Source organism: Eublepharis macularius, chromosome 18 (assembly GCF_028583425.1).
Source record: "Eublepharis macularius isolate TG4126 chromosome 18, MPM_Emac_v1.0, whole genome shotgun sequence".
Taxonomy (NCBI): domain Eukaryota; kingdom Metazoa; phylum Chordata; class Lepidosauria; order Squamata; family Eublepharidae; genus Eublepharis; species Eublepharis macularius.
In genome coordinates, this window is record NC_072807.1 from 14,249,494 (window position 1) to 14,266,904 (window position 17,411).

At 47.6% G+C, this 17,411-nt stretch overlaps 1 protein-coding gene across 1 annotated transcript in view; it reads right to left on the reverse strand.

The window, feature by feature from the left end:
* Positions 1-17,411, reverse strand: part of CORO2B (coronin 2B) — an 85,522-nt gene that overhangs the window by 42,697 nt on the left and 25,414 nt on the right. Inside the window, exon 2 of the mRNA XM_055002880.1 lies at positions 3,589-3,789. Within this exon, the coding sequence (XP_054858855.1) occupies positions 3,589-3,789 (201 nt within the window). The remainder of the gene's footprint in view (positions 1-3,588; positions 3,790-17,411) is intronic.

Consider the following 17,411-nt stretch of genomic DNA (forward strand, 5'->3'; position numbering starts at 1 on the left):
GGTGGCAAACTATAACTCTCATCAGACCAAGTGACAATGCGCATGTGCAAACTGCCGCAAATCCAGAAGACGGCAGCCAAGATTTAATGTTCTTCCTTCAGCCATTTTATCTGGCAGATTTCATGGGATTCCTTATTCTAGCAGGTGTTGTCCTTGTTTGATGGGCTGTGTTGAAACTGTTTCCCATGTTCTTCTCCAGTGCTCTTTTTATCTGGCGGCACCCCGGGATCTTCTACATCCTATATTAGCCCAACTTTCAGAGTTTTCTGATGATTTTAAGGTTCAGTTTCTGCTTGACAACCCAGATGGGGAAATAACTGAAACAGTAGCAAAGTTTCTCTACAGTGCCATGGCTATCCGCCCCGACAAGTAATATTCTATACTGATTTTGCTGTACTGCTGCCCTGTTCCTATCTGTGATTTTAATCTCATTCTGTATGGACTCATTTCTGTATTTAAAATCTTATATTTTTATATATGCCAATAACGGCTTGCTTGCTATTATTATTATTATCAGACCAAGTGACAATACGCCTGCACAAACTGCCGCAAACCCAGAAGACGGCAGCCATTCATGCTGATGTCTGACAGTTTCCGATGAACATCAAACTGTGTTCGTGGTTGTTAGAAACCAACGGGCGAACATGTTGCTGATCTAAAAGGTACATTTCTCTTACACAGGAATTTCAAAGGGAGGATTCAATGCAAAACTGCTGAATTAAAATTCATTCACAAATTCAAAACAATGTACTTGCAAGAGGTGAACAGGGACTTGGGATTCTTCACTCCTTACAGGTGCTAAAACCATGCATGTTCCACCCCCGACAGGTTAGCGACTTCTGCTACAGCCTTCCAACTTAATGTTGCATCTGCTTATTTCACTTCATCCTGCGTATGTGTTGACTATCCAATAATATCTGGGAGTGTCTCATATCTATTCTGAGTGAACTGATTACTCTTTGGATTGGATCTTGTTTCGAACTGACCTCTCTGGGCAACATTTCTCTGTCTACCACCACCTTTCTGTTTATATAAATCAGCCTTATGAATATACATGCCTCTTCTTCAGTGAGCCAGTTTGGTGTAGTGGTTAAGAGCAGCAGGACTCTAATCTGGAGAGCTGGGTTTGATTCCCCACTTCTCCGCTTGAAGCCAGCTGGGTGACCTTGGGCTAGTCACAGCTCTTCCAGAGCTCTCTCAGCCCCACCCACCTCACAGGGTGTTTTGTTGTTGGGATAATAATGACATACTTTAAACCGCTCAGAGTGGGCATTAAGTTGTCCTGAACAGCGGTATATAAACCGAATGTTGTTGTTGTTGTTATTGTTGTTGTTGTTGTTATTATGTTATTATTTAAATGACAAATGAGCTGACTTTTTAATGTGCATGCCCCTTGCTATTCCAGTTGCTAGTCCACCATATGTTTGCAAGTCGGGGTATGCCACTTTGGAGGGCAAACAGGTTGCATTTGGGCCAAGATGCATTAAATCTGCTCTGGTCTGATCCTGCTTCAGAACTCTTCCAATCCCTTCTTCTCCTGTACCTGAAACCCTATTTCATTTTCCCAATTAAGCCATTCGTTCATTCCCCAGATGTATTCCGCCCCCCCCCCCGAAGTTGCTTCTTTAATTGAATCGGCTGCAGATGGAGAGGGACTGACAATCAGCATTTTAATTGTCACGCACAGCTTGTTTCTTATTCATATTCCAAAAAACAAGGACATTTCTCTGAGCTGCAATTTACAACTACCCTCCCTTCTCTGTGCTGCGGAGTCTCTTGTCTGTAGTTATAGGAATACAACCACCCAGAATTTTCCCAGCATCTGTAGCCCTTCAGCTGTTAACCCCTTGTGGCCAGAACAGAGCACCAGAGGACAGGCGGCCGTCAGGTTAAATTTCTACCTTAGACAGTAAACCTCAAGACACTCCACAGCACTACATCAATCCAGCTAACTGATGGGGTGCATCTTTTCAAGCTGTTTTTATGGCATGTGTATAGCCAGAGGACCTGTTGTGAGGACACCTTTTGTAGATTGCTGCGAGTTGGTTTTTGCGTTGTTTTTATGCCCTGCATTGTTTTAAAGATCTGGTATGGCTTAACTATGAGCCGCCCTGAGCAGCTCTCTGGAGGGGCAGCACATACATTTTCTAAATAACTAAAGACTGGCGTCTTCCCCTGCTCTTGAAGCAAAGCTCTGTGGCCTGCAGAGCTCGGCCGGAGCAGTGCTACAGTCACCGGCTGATGCTACGGCTCCAGTGTTATGCGCGGAGCCAGAGAATGGAACCTGGGCTCATGAGCTTTTGTGGACTGTGTGCGCTCAGCTGCGTAGGGCTTCCTGAGAAAAGGACATGCAGCAACAAACCTTGCGACTAGCAGGCAGCACAAGACCGGGCTGGCTCGGCTGGGCCTCTGCCCCCATTTGTTGCCTTTGCTATTTCCCCACCAGAATTACCAGCCCCCCCATGGCAGACAACATTCTCTCCCAGGCGTCTTTTTTTTCTTTTAGTTGGACTTCGTGTGCTGAGTGGGAGTTTTTTGGCTTCTGGGAAGGACAGGGCTGGGGGTGGGAAGCAGGTTTTTATCATCAGCAGCTAAGATTTCTGATCTGCCAGCATGGGAACATATGCCTGGAGAATATGATGTACTGGAGGGTGGAAGAAAGTCGTTCCAGCAAAAGTCAGTGAGGATATAATCGCAAAGACGAGAGAGAGTTTAATCTACTCTCCTTAGTAGTTTCTAGGTTACTTTAATTTATTTCTGCTAAATATGGAAACCTATTAATTAGGGGGCTGCTCGTTTTGAGAGCTTCTCGTTGATTGCCGAGGAACTCTACGGTTCTCTCAACTTGTCCTCTAATGAGAACCGTGAAGCCCAATATGGCCCCAACTCACCTTGGGGAAATCTAGAGCTGGATATGGCTGGATTATCGACTGTTACGTGCCGTTTGGTTGATCCTAATAAAAAGGTATTAAGTGAGTTGTGGTCTTTTGGGGGGGTGGATTTTTCTTTTGGAATGGCTCATCTGACGACAATTTTGCTCTACTTTTCTGGATTATCAACTGCCCGTGTAGGGACTGTGTGCGATGGAAGAATTCAAAGCACTGAAATGTTCGGAAAGAAAATTAAGCCCCCCCCCCCATCCCATTCTGTTGGCTATGGCTATCCTCCAGAGCTGTAGCCACACACAGGCCCATCCGGTAGATGCGAGAAAGATTGCAAACTGCAAACATCACCGATGGGTGGGTTTGCATGCTCCCAGAACCCCAGTGGCCGAAGGGCAATTAAATGGCTTGGTGGTTAACACTGTACAAGCCAGACTTTCGAGTTTAATTTTTAATACATTTTGAGGAAATCCCAGAGGTAAATGTCTGTCTGCACCGTTATTTGTAGGAGAAGGGGGGGAGGCCAGATGTTTATATTTTCATTATACTGATACCATTTTTCACATCCTTGGCCTGGGCTACTGTCCGCATCAGTTGGAGAACGGCTGAGAAAACAAGGATGGTTTCTCCCAAACCAAAAGACCGGCAAGCTGGGAGGAACAAAAGTTTGCCCCAAGAATAACTGACCAAACAAAGAGCCACTTACTTGTTCCAGCGGAATGACAAGAAAGGAGCCCCCGCCAGCGCTTTCCGTTACTATGGCAAGGAATTTGGTGTTGACTGCACAGAAGTGGTTGTCATGGACGTTCTTGGTGATTGGGATCCCGTCGAAGCAGTGCTCTCGGTTGGCCGCTTTGCCGTACACATTTCGAAACTTGGAGCTGCGATACTGCGGCCGCCATGACATCTGCAGAGCAAACAGGCAGAGACGTTCAGCGATGTTTTACTGCAAAGAAAGTCTGACATCCCCAGGCTAAAGACCCCCAAAGGGACAGAAGACCAAGGTGTACTTAATCTCCGCCCCCCCACACACCCCCAAAAGTAGTAGTCTAGTAGCACCTTTAAGACTAACCAACTTTATTGTAGCGTAAGATTACGAGAACCACAGCTCTCTTCGTCAGATGCATGGGGGGTAAGAGGGTAAAGTGGGTTAGTCTTGAAGGTGCTACTGGACTCTTTACTATTTTGCAACTATAGACTAACATGGCTAACTCCTCTGGATCTACACCCAAGAAAGGCACCCATTCAATCTGGGGCCAAATTCACACTTGACTCACGTATAGAAGGCACTGCCAGAGAGAAAAGGGCTACCATGCACACGCTAGAGCTTCTTGGATCTATAGCCCTAACGAAGCAAAATAAAACAAAATATAAACAGCAAAGATTTGTTCCGTGGCCTGCTGGTGCCCTCAGTGACCACAAGAGTGGAGACGTGTGCTGGCCACTGCAGAGTTTGACGATAACAGCTCTGAAAATTGTTAACTTTGGTACTGCCAGTCAGAAAGGTCGAGGAGATGCCACCTCCCCCACCCTTGTTTTCAGAGACTGCTTTTCAGAGTTGAGGGGGGGCCTCGAGGGTTGTTCAATCCAGCCCCCAGTGAACAACAGCACCTCAGCACCCATGTCTGAAAAGGCCATCCTTAGAAACATGGCTTGATGTACAATCAAGAGAGAGATGTCCAGGGAATTCCCACTCATACATCCCAAACCCAAACATTGGTCCAAACTGCTCTTTCAAAGATGCAGGCATCCACCATGTCACCCTTAAAAGGAGGCTACGTGCCTGCCCCAAGCCACGACTTTATTATAATAATAATGAATGAATGATAAATTTATTGTTTGTGGCCAATGGCCATTACAATGATACAGATATAACATATAAAACACTCTAGCATGTAAACATATGTACAAATATTAAAAAAATGATCTAGGCAGAAAATGCCAGATAATAATAATATTATATACCACCAGGACAACTTAAAGTCCACTCAGAGCAGTTTACAAAGGGTGCTATTATTATCCTCATGACAATCACCCTGTAAGGTGGGCGGGGCTGAGAGAACTCTGAGAGAGCTGTGACTGACCCAAGGTCATCCAGCTGGCTTCAAGTGGAGGGGTGGGGAATCGGACCCAGTTCTCTAGATTAGAGTCCTGCTGCTCTTAAGTGACTGGCCTAAGGTCACCCAGCTGGCTTCAAGCGGAGGGGTGGGGAATCAGACCTGGCTCTCCAGATTAGAGTCCTGCTGCTCTTAACCACTGCGCCAAACTGGCTTCCAAAAACTTGCTCCAGAATACAGCGGCATAGGGCTTGCCACACAGAATTCTGCACTTTGATTTTACGTCAACTTCTAAGGCACCTGGTTAGTTTCCACACTCACTTCAGTGTGCCAAGTTTTTGCACTTGAAATCCCAAATGGTCAGGAACCAGAATATCTGAAATTCCTGACTCCTTAGATTATTGTTTAAAGCCCTGCCTCTCCCCACCAATGGAAGTGTAGTAGCTATGGGAGATGGGCCTTTCCTGTGGCCGTACCGGCTTTGTGGGGCTCCTTCCTGCCCTGAGCCCCATCGCTGGAAGGGTCCAGACATCAGGTGAAGACGCAGCCTGCTTCAGAAGGCATCTGGAACTACATGCCCCGGGACTTGGCTATGTTGTCTTTACCTTCAGGAATGTATTTTATTTTACTATGCATGTTCTTGCTGTAAGTTTCCTTGTGGATCATAAAGATGGATCAACGCGGAATCGGTATCAGATATACAGAGATAACGGAGGCCTGCTCAATAAAGTCAGCCACTGCACTCATTTTTTTCACATTTTGGCTGCTTGTGCTAAGATCCCACAGTTGCAAACGTCCTACTTTTGAATCTCTATTGCTTAGTGACAGGGAGAGAGATCACAACCCAGCCAAACTCTCTACAATATTCCCATTCTAAAGAGCGGACGCCAGCTATAAGAAACCCATGTGAATTTTCACAGCAATCAGCAGGGCTGGTGGTGGAAACGGGTCGGAGGGAAGGAAGGAGAGAAGGAAGGAGGGAGGGGGCTACCTCCCCTTATCCTTCTTGTGTTTCCTGTAAACAACTCCAGTCCTTTCATTCCTGGGAAATGCAAGTTAGCATGGGACTGCTTGCTAGGGCAGTCACAGCAGGCGCAGAAGCCATTCGCAGGCTGGGCGGGGGGAGTGTCTTTGCATGGGTCTCCTTCCACAGATGAATGGCTCAGTGAGGAGCCAAGAGGAAGAAAGTTCACACTGAGCAAAAGGGGCTCTTGGTGTCATGCGAGAGTCTCGAGACTGCAGCTCTCACACATCAAGGGAGCAATTGCCGGGGGGGGGGGGCTTGTGTGTTGCGGGGGAGTGAGTCATCATCCCTGCATGCCACAAACAAGAGGAAGGAAGGACCCTCTAGGACTATGACTGAGCACAGAACTTCCGTTGGGTTCCACGTTGGTATTGTACAGGCGAAATGTGACGTGTGCAACTCAGCCCCCTTATATCAAGTCATTTGATGATTTTCAGGAGAACTTCGCTCCGAGTCCCTTACTTTGGAAGAGTTGGGTTCTTCTCATTTTCAAGTATACAGACTGGGCTTCCTGTTGTTTTTGCATTTTCCTCCTGGGGATGGCAGTGTTGTTAGCGTTGCCAACCTCCAGGTGGGTCCTGCAAATCTCCCAGAATTACAGCCGTTCTCCGGATGACAGGGATCAGTTCTCCTGGAGAAAATGACTGCTTTGGAAGGTGGGATGTTTGCAGGGGTCATTTCGTAGAAAAAGAGCTGGAGGAACTCATTAGCCTAACTCATTAACATATGTTACGCCCCTTGACATCACCGGAAGTGTGTCATTAGCATAACTGATTTGCATATGCCACACCCCCTGACATCACCTATCCTGGCTGTTTTGGACCCAATTCTGGCCATTCAGGGCCAAAATTGGGCCCGAAATGGCAAAAAGGGGGCTGAAAATGGCCGAAAAGGGGCCCAAAATGGTCAGGATCGGACCACTGCTGAGTGGGAGAGTGATCCACCACCTGTCAGAGGCCCGATCCGGGCTGTTTTGGCCCCAATCCAGGCTGAAATGGGCCCAAAATGGCCGAGGGTCAGGTGGGCGGGGCCACCTGACATGTGACCTCTTTGGGGAACTGCTGGAACTGCATTCCTGCATGTTCCCCCTCAAAATGGGCCCTGGATGTTTGGCATTATACCCTGCTGAGGTTCCTCCCCAAATCTGCCCTTCACTCCCAAATCTCCACTAATTTCCTGGTCTGGAATTGGCAGCCCTGAGTGATGCTCACCAAAAGCATTCAGAAGCGACGGCAGTAAGAAGCGAGACACACAATCTTTCCCTTTACACACCATGGCTAGAAGCCACTGGCTAGGACCTCTCCTCCTTTAATCTGACCACCCCCCCCCCCTTTTAAAGCCATCTGTACGCATGGCTATTAATACATCCACTAGCCATGAATTCCATAATCTCATAAGTCATGGAAGAAAAAAAAAGAATCTGTTTTGCTCCTGAAACAACATAAATTCAGAGTTTCTCTACACAAGACATCTTACACGGGGACGCTCAAGCGTAGGGAGACGTAATGTTAGTTGGGAAGCCAAAGGCTCTGTCAATTTCACCTCTCTACAGGAGGGTAGAGGGGAGGTGAAATTGACAGAGCCTTTGGACAGGCAAAGATGAAATTAACAAACCCTCTGAGGTGAGATCTTCACTGGCTCTGTCTTTTTAAACTACCCTCCTGTAGAGAGGTGAAATTGACAGAGCCTTCAGGTCTATCTTTTAAAATTATACTTCCTAGATAACATTGTGTCTCCCTTCACTTGAGTGTCCCCATGTAAGGTGTCTCATGTAGAGAGACTCTAAACATTCCAGGCTAATGGATTTGCAGGTCTCCCCGCTCTGCACTCTTTCCACCCCCACTTCTATAGCTCGGCCCTGACAGACCCAACCCTTGAGTCTCACTGAGAAAGGTGGACTATAAATAACGTAAATAAAACATATGAATAAATATATCGTAACAGAATATTCATTGCTCTGCAAATGCAGAAAAGTAGCTATTGATTTCTCCACCATCCTTGGGCTTGCATGAAAAGAAAATATACTTGGATTTTGCTCTTTCATTAATTTTTCATTTTGCTGATGAGGCAACAATGGAAGATTTAGCTGAATTAACAATTGGTAGAAGCACAGCCCATTCAAAAAGATTACAGTATTTATTATTCAAATGAGTACCATTATAAATCATTTCTGCTCGGGGAAGGCTAACTGAACGCCAGTGATCCTAGACCAATGGAAACCATGGTTCCACATCACAGGGATTTGCTGACTCCAGGCTCATGGTATACCACAGAGTCAAGGGAAAATGGAAGTCCTAGAGTGGCATCCCATTGCCGCCCTGGGCACTGCCTACAAATTCCCAGGAATTTCTCAAGGCAGAGCTGGCTCACAGTCTGCCCTGCCTGTGAAACTGGCAGAGCCAAACAGCCCAACTTATTATAGAGCCAACCCATATGGTGTGACTCACGAAATCTCTGCAGTCCAGTCGGCTGCCAACTCCCAAAAGGCTGGCTCAGACGCACAGGAGAACAGCTGGGCCCCCAGCCCTTTTGTGGTTGACCCAGCAGGGCGGTATTTCAGCAAACGCAGCTTTTCCTCAACCCCCGCCCACAAACATGGCAAATGACACCCACTAAAATGGGCTCTCCCAAGTATTTTTTTTAAAAAGCATCAGCGCTCTTCTTCCCATGTCCAACAAAAGGGGTTTTCTAGCTTAAAAATATCCCCAATTCTGCCCGAGGAGAATCCAAGTCCTGAGACTTCTGAGAGCAGAAGAGAGATCTATCCAGGACCTTCCCGTCTGGCAAAGTTGCAAACATGTTCCAGATCTGGCACATGGAACCAAGATCATTCCGGGAGAGAGCGAGGCAGACAGAAGTTTGCCCTCACTTGACACAAAAGAGCCCGTCAATTAAAGTCTAAGTCAGTGGTCAGCAGTGGGTCACCAGAGGCCAAGTGTGGAAAAGATCTATTGCTTGGACTCATTTCTGAGCTATTCTCACTCTAGTAAACAAGAAATATTAACACCCAGTCGGAACCCTGCGAGGCAGAAATCCAGATTATCCCCCCTCCCCTGTAGCTGGCAAATCCCCCAGGAATCTGGGCTGTTTACAGTCGAAGGCTGCATGTTTGCTTCCTTTTAGAAATCCCTAAACCAAGCCCCAGATGGGAAGGCAGCATGGTATACCCTGATCTCTCTAAACAGGGTCAGCCAGGATCAGAATTTGGATGGAAACTTCTGAGGAGGACTGGGGGTGCTCTGCAAAGGAAGGCAAAGGCAAACCCCCTCTTCTCCTCACTTGATGGCACTCATGTACATATATAAACCAAGCCCAGAAAAGCTCAAACTCTGTAACCTGAACAAATTGTGCATATGAGCAGGGCTTTTTTTCTGAGAAAAGAGGTGGTGGAACTCGGTGGGTTGCCAGCACAGGGGGCAACTCTTGGCAGGAGGTGGTGCCCCTGGTACCACCTGTGCGCGCGCAAAGTGCACACATGCTCCCAGGGCCAATGACGTTACTTTGGGTCAGCTGGAACAAGGGGGAGTTTTTAAAAGTTTAAATCGCCCTCAGCAAAAATGGTCACATGGCTGGTGGCCCCGTCCCCTGATCTCCAGGCGCGGAGGTCAATCTCAACTCCCCTCTGTCTGGAGATCAGGGGGCGGGGCCACCAGCCATGTGACCATTTTCAAGAGGTTCCGGAACTCCGTTCCCCCGCGTTCCAGCTGAAAAAAGGCCCTGCATATGACACAAAGATGCATTTATTTCTTTTGCATGGTTTCTTCCTCCTAAAACATTAGTAGGGACCAATCAACCCCGCCCCCCATCTCTGACTGCTGCAAGTCCCACCCTGACTTCCTCCAGCTTCTCAAGGCAGATCTCAATATTACAAGGAGGATCCATCTGGCTTAGGCCAGAGTTGTAAAAACTAGAAGCCAGTTCAATGTTTTATAGCTGACATAAGAGTCAGGGCCCTGCCCTGGATAGCCCTGGTGATCCCGTCAGATCTCAGAAGCTAAGCAGGGTTGGCCTTGGTTAGTAATTGGATGGGAGACCTCCAACGGAGACCAAGGTTGCAGAGGCAGGCAATGGCAAACCACCTCTGTTAGTCTCTTGCCATAAAAACCCCACCAGGGGACACCAAATATCAGCTATGACTTAACTCCCCATAAGATTCAGGATGCCGATTTGGACACCTGATACCTATGGTGACGTTTGCCTATCAAAGCCAGAGCCCTTTGCATGTTTCATCTTCTTGCCCGAAACATTCAGCCACCATCCTGCCCCGCAGACACGGGAACTCCTTCCAAGTGGTTCTGAGCTGACCAACCCACTGAAAACAAGTTTGAGGGCCAAACAAAATCTGCCCAGCCCAATTGGAAGTGGCTGAGAAAACCATTTGGTTAGTGTTTTGCGAGACTAGAAATGCCTGGTACGCAGACAATTCTGTTAAGTGGCTCTCCACGTAGGGACTGCTCCCCTCCTCAAAGGACACACAGAAAACTGCAGTACCTCTGGGACTTGCCAGCAACTGCATGTTGTGGAGAACAGGCTGAATTCTACAGAACCATTCAAAAACGGTGGCAGCACTTTTGGGCAAGGAGTATTTCACTGACTTAACAGGTACTCTTGCACCAATGGAAGGCTCCTCACAGCGGGGAAAAGTGCCACCATCCATTCTGGATCCACAGTATCCAATCCCGGGTCTTGTGAGATCTCCCCGAGTCTAGAAAGCCCACTTCTGTCAAGTCCTGCGACAACGGGATAAACAATGCCTGCCAAACTTCTGGCTGTTATAAAGCCCTTCAAGGCACGCAGGTCTGGCATTTATTTCAAATGTTTCTAGCTCATGTTTCTCGTGAAGGACTCAGAGTGGAGTGGATCTCCCAATTCTAGGCACTGAAAGAAATACTGAACAACGGGAAGGCGAGAGAGCAGCAATTGTTGAGCTCTCACAATCCAAACCAACCTGGTGTTCTTCTCTCTTGGAGGGTCTGTTTCTTTTTAAGCAGTGCTTTCCCCTACATCCTTCTCAGCAGGTTTCTAGCGATTCTTAATGAATGGCTAATTAACAATGTTTTAAGAATTATATTTTTTTGTTCTCCTGCAAGATCTTTGGAGTTGCTGATATTAAAGAATGCACGTGTGATAATATTCTGTCGGGTGCATTTCATGGCTGCCAGATAGGGTCCACTCAAGTTTCGGGGTGAGGCAAACATCCCTTTCTGGCATTTGGTTCAGGCTCCGCTTTGTAGGAGTTGACAACTCCCTTGCCAGAGTTCTGCACTTTCAACTTCCCTTTTATCTTGATTGTTTTCTCGATTGCTTTCTAAGGTCCTTCCTTGTTTCCGCCTGGACAAAAAGGCCAGAGTGCTTTGTCTCCGGGGGAACACCTCAAGTCTCAGGAATGTTAATTAAGGGACGTAGGGGGAATTTCCAATTCTCCCTCCCCCTTGGCTGATCCTTTCACACACTCGGTCTTCTTGCAAGCACGGAAATGCTGGCATGGATTTTGCGTTTGACTACAGAGTATTTCTGCCTCCTGGATAACAGAGGCGACAGGGAACACGCCACGCTTATTGAAAAAGCGTTTCCTTTCTTATGGCTCTGAGTTCCCAGAGGAAGAACTGCTCCTGGTTTTTCCCTGTCTCTAGCCCCTCTCTCCAGATGCCATAACAGGACACTCCCTGCAAGTAATAGCAAGGACTAGTTTCCCACCACCACCACCCCCCTAGCAACTGCCTCTGCCTTCATCTCTTCCATTGGCTGAGGCCAACACCAGTCCAAAGGCAGACCTTTGGCATGCAGCCTCTGGAGATAATGGGAAGGTCCCAGTGGATTTGATCCCATGCGCCTTCCACTTTTCAGCAGGAAAAAAGAGGGATGCATCAGGTGGCAGGAAAAGGAGAATAATCAAAGAGAATGTAGGGAGGACAGACCCGTTGGATAGTAGCGGGACAAAGATGTCATCTGAACAAATTCCCTAGAATAAACGTTCCTGAATGTTGGCTGCTGCGGAATAAAACGCTAGGCTGGGCAGCCCTTCTGAGTTGGTTGGACCTGCTTTATAGTCCTCCATTCGATCCCAGGAAAGACTCCAAGGCAGGCTGAAGCCCCGCCCAGTCACCTTCATCCCTTTCCCTGTAAAAATCAGACATCGAAGTCACGGTCCAGCTTCTTCCTGTCGAGGCACTGGAGTCCCATCTTGCTCTCAGGCTTGATACCGTTCCAGGTCCCCACATTCTCCCTTCAGCGCTCAGACTTTCGCCTCTCACCTCTTAGGGACACTGCTGTCATTTTCATATTGCCATTTGCTCAAAACTCGCCTCCAACCGGGCTCTAAAATCTTCATTCAGTTCAGTTGGATTTTGCTTTGGGCAGAGGGCATATAACTTAGACAGGATCATAAAACTTTTCTTTCCGGCAACTGCACACAGAAGATTTTCCATTTGCAGCTCACCTCCAAGGCTCCCCATTTCTAACACCCCTCACAGAAGTCTGAATCCGAGGATCAGTTGTGCTTTTAAGAGCCGTACAACAAATTCAGCAGAAAAACCACATCGCCCTTGGTCTCCTGCAGGTGCCACCCTGCACATGGGTGAAATCAACAGCCGCCTGTACATGTGCATTCTCTGTGGTGGCCCCTGCGCTCTGGAATGGCTTGCCTGAGGAAGTCCGGAGAGCCCCCACTTTCCTGGCCTTCTGCAAACGATGCAAAACTGAATTGTTCCAAACAGATAGGAGGGCTGTATTGCAGGGAGATGATCTCAAAGAGGTCCTTCACTAAGGAGTTAAGGACCATAGACTTGACCACTATGTGGCCTTACGTACTATCTATTGCTTTAAGTATGACCCTACTAGGTAGTTCTGTGTTGTTTAACATCAGTCCTAGAATTGCTTATGTTCCGTTTCAGCATTTCTTCAGTTCTGCATTGGATTCTTGCTAATGCTACGTCTTTGTAAACTTGCATTTATTTACCCTATGGCATCGTTTATTGAAATGTCCTTGATACTGACTGTGCTAATTTCGTTCTATGTAATCCACCTGGAGTCTCAGTGAGAAACGTGGGCTGTAAATGGCATAAATAAATAAAATGGATAAAACCAGTGGCTCATCAAGGTCAGTCTCATCCACCGTGACCGGCAGTCTCAGGCCAAGGTCTTTCTCATCACCTCCTACTGGACCCCTTTAACTAGAGACGCTGCCGGGGACTGAACCGGGGATCTTCTGTAGCATTCCCTGTTATAGCAGCACTTTCCTGGGGCAAAGCTGCACTTGTAGATTTCTTGTTTTAATGTAATTTTTGAAAGACTCTGATTATCCGTTTAAAAAGGTAGTTACGAGCCACTGCCGGGGACATACACCCAAAACCAAGCCAGACACAAATGAGGCGGTGGGAACTGCGGCTTGGATGAGGCCCCCAAACTGCGCCATTTAGCTTGGGGAGGAGCTGCAGAGATTTCTGGGCCGAACTCTCCTTTCAGGCAGCCCTCCACAGAAACCTTTCAGATACCGAGAGCTGGACATGGGACAGCTGCTTCCTCCCCACAGAGGACGCTGTATCCTCCAAAAGAGCACTCTACGAATCGATAAGGCCTAAATTATTCATTGTTCGAGGCCTCCGGCTTTCCAGCAAGGGCAGCCCAGAGCATGGCTAGGCCTTCCTGCCACGGCAAAGGAAAAAGAGAGGCTCAGCATGCTAGAAAGAGAGATTTGCTGCTGTCTGGCTTCTCTCCGAGGCTGCAAGGCCCACGGAAATACTTTGGAGTCTGGAACTGAGAATTCAGATTTGGAGGGCATCCTGCGGTTGAAGCAAAGTCATTTTCCATCAGGAGGGGAGATCAATACTGTCTGCGTGTGGCCTTTGGCGTATTGATTGCCTGTTAAACCAATGAGCAGGGACGAAGGGGAACGACTCACGTGAGTCAAATTTGCAGTGGGCCATCAACAGAAAGAAAGAGCTGCAGGGACAGGTCAAGTCTGTGCCTTGTTTCTGGCGGCTCAAATATGCCCATCTCACCCCGTTGCCAATGTTGGTCCATGGCTCCAGCTGGATTAAGCCAGTCCTTCAACCAGCCAAACGGCCAGAGACCAACTGTGAAATCTGCCCAGGGTTGGGCTGTGCCATCTGCCCACCCCAAGTGCAAATCTCCTGCCTATTGCCAACAGTTTCTGATCCTTAGCCTTAATGGAAACTCACAGCCGAGGAAAGTTCAGCGGGAGAAATTCTTCAGCCTCTCACCACTGAATAACGCTACAACTGTCTTCTCAGAGCTAAGCTACAAGAGAGGAGGAAAACGTGAAGGGAGTCGGGGAAGCTGAGTTTTAAAAGAGATCGGAAGGCTTTGTCAATTTCCCCTCTCTAGGGGAGCCAGGGAGATCCCTGCTCCTCTTCGCCACTTAGAAGGGGAGGTGAAATTGACAGAACCTCAAAAATGCTGTGTCTTAGTGAAAAGGTGAGGTGCTGTGGGATGGCCGATGCTTCTGGGTTATCTTTAAGGGAAGCCACGCATACATGGAACATCGTAGTAATCCGGCCTCAGTATTACGGCAGCATAGATCCATGCGGCCACATCAGGCGACTCTACCTAGCAGCTGATTCTGCACACCAGACATAGTTGAGAAAGAGCACTTTCAGCAGCGGCAGCTTTCTTCTCCATCAGCACAGCTAGAAACAACATGGTGCGTCTTGTGAAAAGGCGTTGAACCAACGAAATCCAATACAATCGCTTAGGGTCCCGTTGGAACGCAGAGCCCCGCTTGTAAATATCAAGACGGCTTCTCAGAACACCCACAGAAAACCTCCATAAATTCAGTTGGGTATCATTTCCTGACTTCTTTCTTACAATGATGGGATACCACAGAAAAGCAGAAAGTCATTTGGATGGAAGGAAGACGAATGTTCTCAAGACTTTTCTCTTTGTTCTGTGTTCCAGTAAGGAAGAGAGATCTTCCAAATACAGCCCCCAAATACACACACATTAGGACCAATCAATGCTTCCACTTAAAGCATGCTAAGTGAGCCAAAAAGAAACCTGCGCACAGGCAAGAAAAATTGGTACCTGGTTAAATAAGAGTTAGAACACAGAACAGCTCTACTGGATCTGACTAGTCAATCTAGACTAGCGTCCGGTTTCACATGATGGCTAAAACAAGAGCCCTGAAGGGCCAATAAACAGAAGTGCTAGCTAGCACTCACAGACATACGATTTTTCATGGAGTTTCTTACCCGTCTCCAGGTTAACAGTTTCAACAGCTTAGCAATAGCAACCCAGAGCCTAACAGTGCAATCCTAAGCAGAGTTACACCAGTCTATGTCCACTGATTTCAATGGGCTTAGACTGGAGTAACTCTTCTTAGGATTGCACTGTGAATGCTGGCAGCGTTTGCAAGCCATATTTTAGGACCAGCCTATACCTCCTGTTTTCAGTAGCAGGCTTTCTTTATTTTAGATATTTATACCCCACTTTTCTACCCCAAGGGGGACCCAAAACAGTTTCAGCATTGTTCTCCCCTCCATTTTATCTTCACAACAAACCTGTGAGCAAGGTTGGGATGAGAGAGACTAGCCCAAGACTCAGGATAGGTAGCCGTGTTAGTCTGTCTGTAGCAGTAGAAAAGAGCAAGAATCCAGTAGCACCCATAAGACTTAACAAAATTAGTGGTAGGATGTGAGCTTTCCTGAGTCACAGCTCACTTCTTCAGAAAGTGAGCCTGTAATTCACAAAAGCTCATACCCTACCACAAATTTTGTTAGTCTTATAGGTGCTACTGAACTCTTGCTCTTTTCTACTGGCCCAAGACTGAAGAACTTCTACGGCAGAGTGGAGATTCAAAAACCTGTCTCTCCCAGATCCTGAAATCTGAGCAACAGTAACATAGAAGTGTCTGATTAAACGGCTTTTAGTATTGCCCAAACCTGAAATTATCATATAGAACATGCCAAATAAAAATCCAAGATAGAAGACTGATTTGGGTTGTTAAGCCTCTCCAGGCCTCTGTGGAATTATTCAGAAGTGGGATGGAGGGAAAAGGTATTCACTGGCTGCTCAGAACAGGCTTACGCTGGGCCCCACCCTACCTAGTCAATTGCCATTTTTGCAGGAAAATGTCACATTAGATGAATCAGGCTTATTGGCAGGGAACTGAAGGGCAGGCACCCGTGGCGTTGGATCTGCCTCTCAGCAGACAGAAATCACTCTCCATCCCACCACATTATTATCCCAGGGGAGAGACAGCTTTTCAGCTTCTACTTTCGGCATTATAATTACGCGCTGCCACCCACTTGCCTTTCAAACAGGTGGGAAAGTAATTCCGACATAAATAGCTGTCAGGCCGGGAACCATTAGTGAAAATTGCACAGTGGGCCTCTGCCGCTTCTATTCATCATCTCAACCAGAGCAGAAGGTATCAGGAACTTCCAGCCTGACTGCTTCGGTGCAGTTTCTAGGCTGGTGGTGAACCAAGTGTTCATGTTGACAAGTTAATAAAACCATCATCAAATTTCCAAATAAATGGTCTCCAACCTGGCTTTTGGAGCAAAAGTTGGTGGGCAGGTGCTAAATGTGAGCGAAGAATCTTCAGTTCATATCCAGAGAATTATAATACACTGCCTTTTCCCATCTTCGGCAAGCCAGGCAGCTTGCCCCCTCTCTCTCAACCCATGACCTAACGACAGTGATCCATGCAATGGTCACCTCCAGATTAGATTACTGTAACTCGCTCTACGCAGGGCTTCCCTTGGGTCTGATCCAGAAACTGCGGTGGGTCCAAAATGCTGCTGCTCGTGTCCTGACAGGAATTTCTTCCAGGGCACATGTGACTCCAACTCTGCGGCAGCTGCATTGGCTCCCCGTGGAATTCCGGATCAGGTTCAAGGTTTTGGTTCTGACCTATAAAGCCCTAAATGGACTGGGACCAACATACCTGAGGGACCGCCTCTTCCTGTATGTACCTCCGAGGGCTCTTAGGTCTGCAGGCAAACACCTACTGGTGGTCCCTGGCCCCAGGGAGGCTTGGCTGGCATCACGCAGGGCCAGGGCATTTTCTGTCCTGGCCCCAACCTTTGGAACTCTCTGTCGGAAGACATTTGGGCCCGCCAAGATCTTGTATCTTTTCGACAGGCCTGCAAGACAGAGACGTTCTGCCAGGCATATGGTTGAGGCCAGCACGGGATCCATCTAATTAGCCTCCCTGCTGGTCTCCTACCAATGGGGGCGGTGTATGGTTCATCTACGCCCCCCTTCATGCTATGCTTGGGGAGTTAAGAGTTTCACCAAACCACGCCTCCACCCTTTTCTTCCTTGGTATATGGTGGGCAGGGAAACGGGGAAGGGTGCCCCATCTGGAATACTGAAATTCATGTTTGTACTGAGAAGTTATTTTATTGTTTTTATCCATTGTAATTTATTTATGACTGTAACCCGCCCTGAGCCTGCTTGTGGGGAGGGCGGGCTAAAAATCTAATC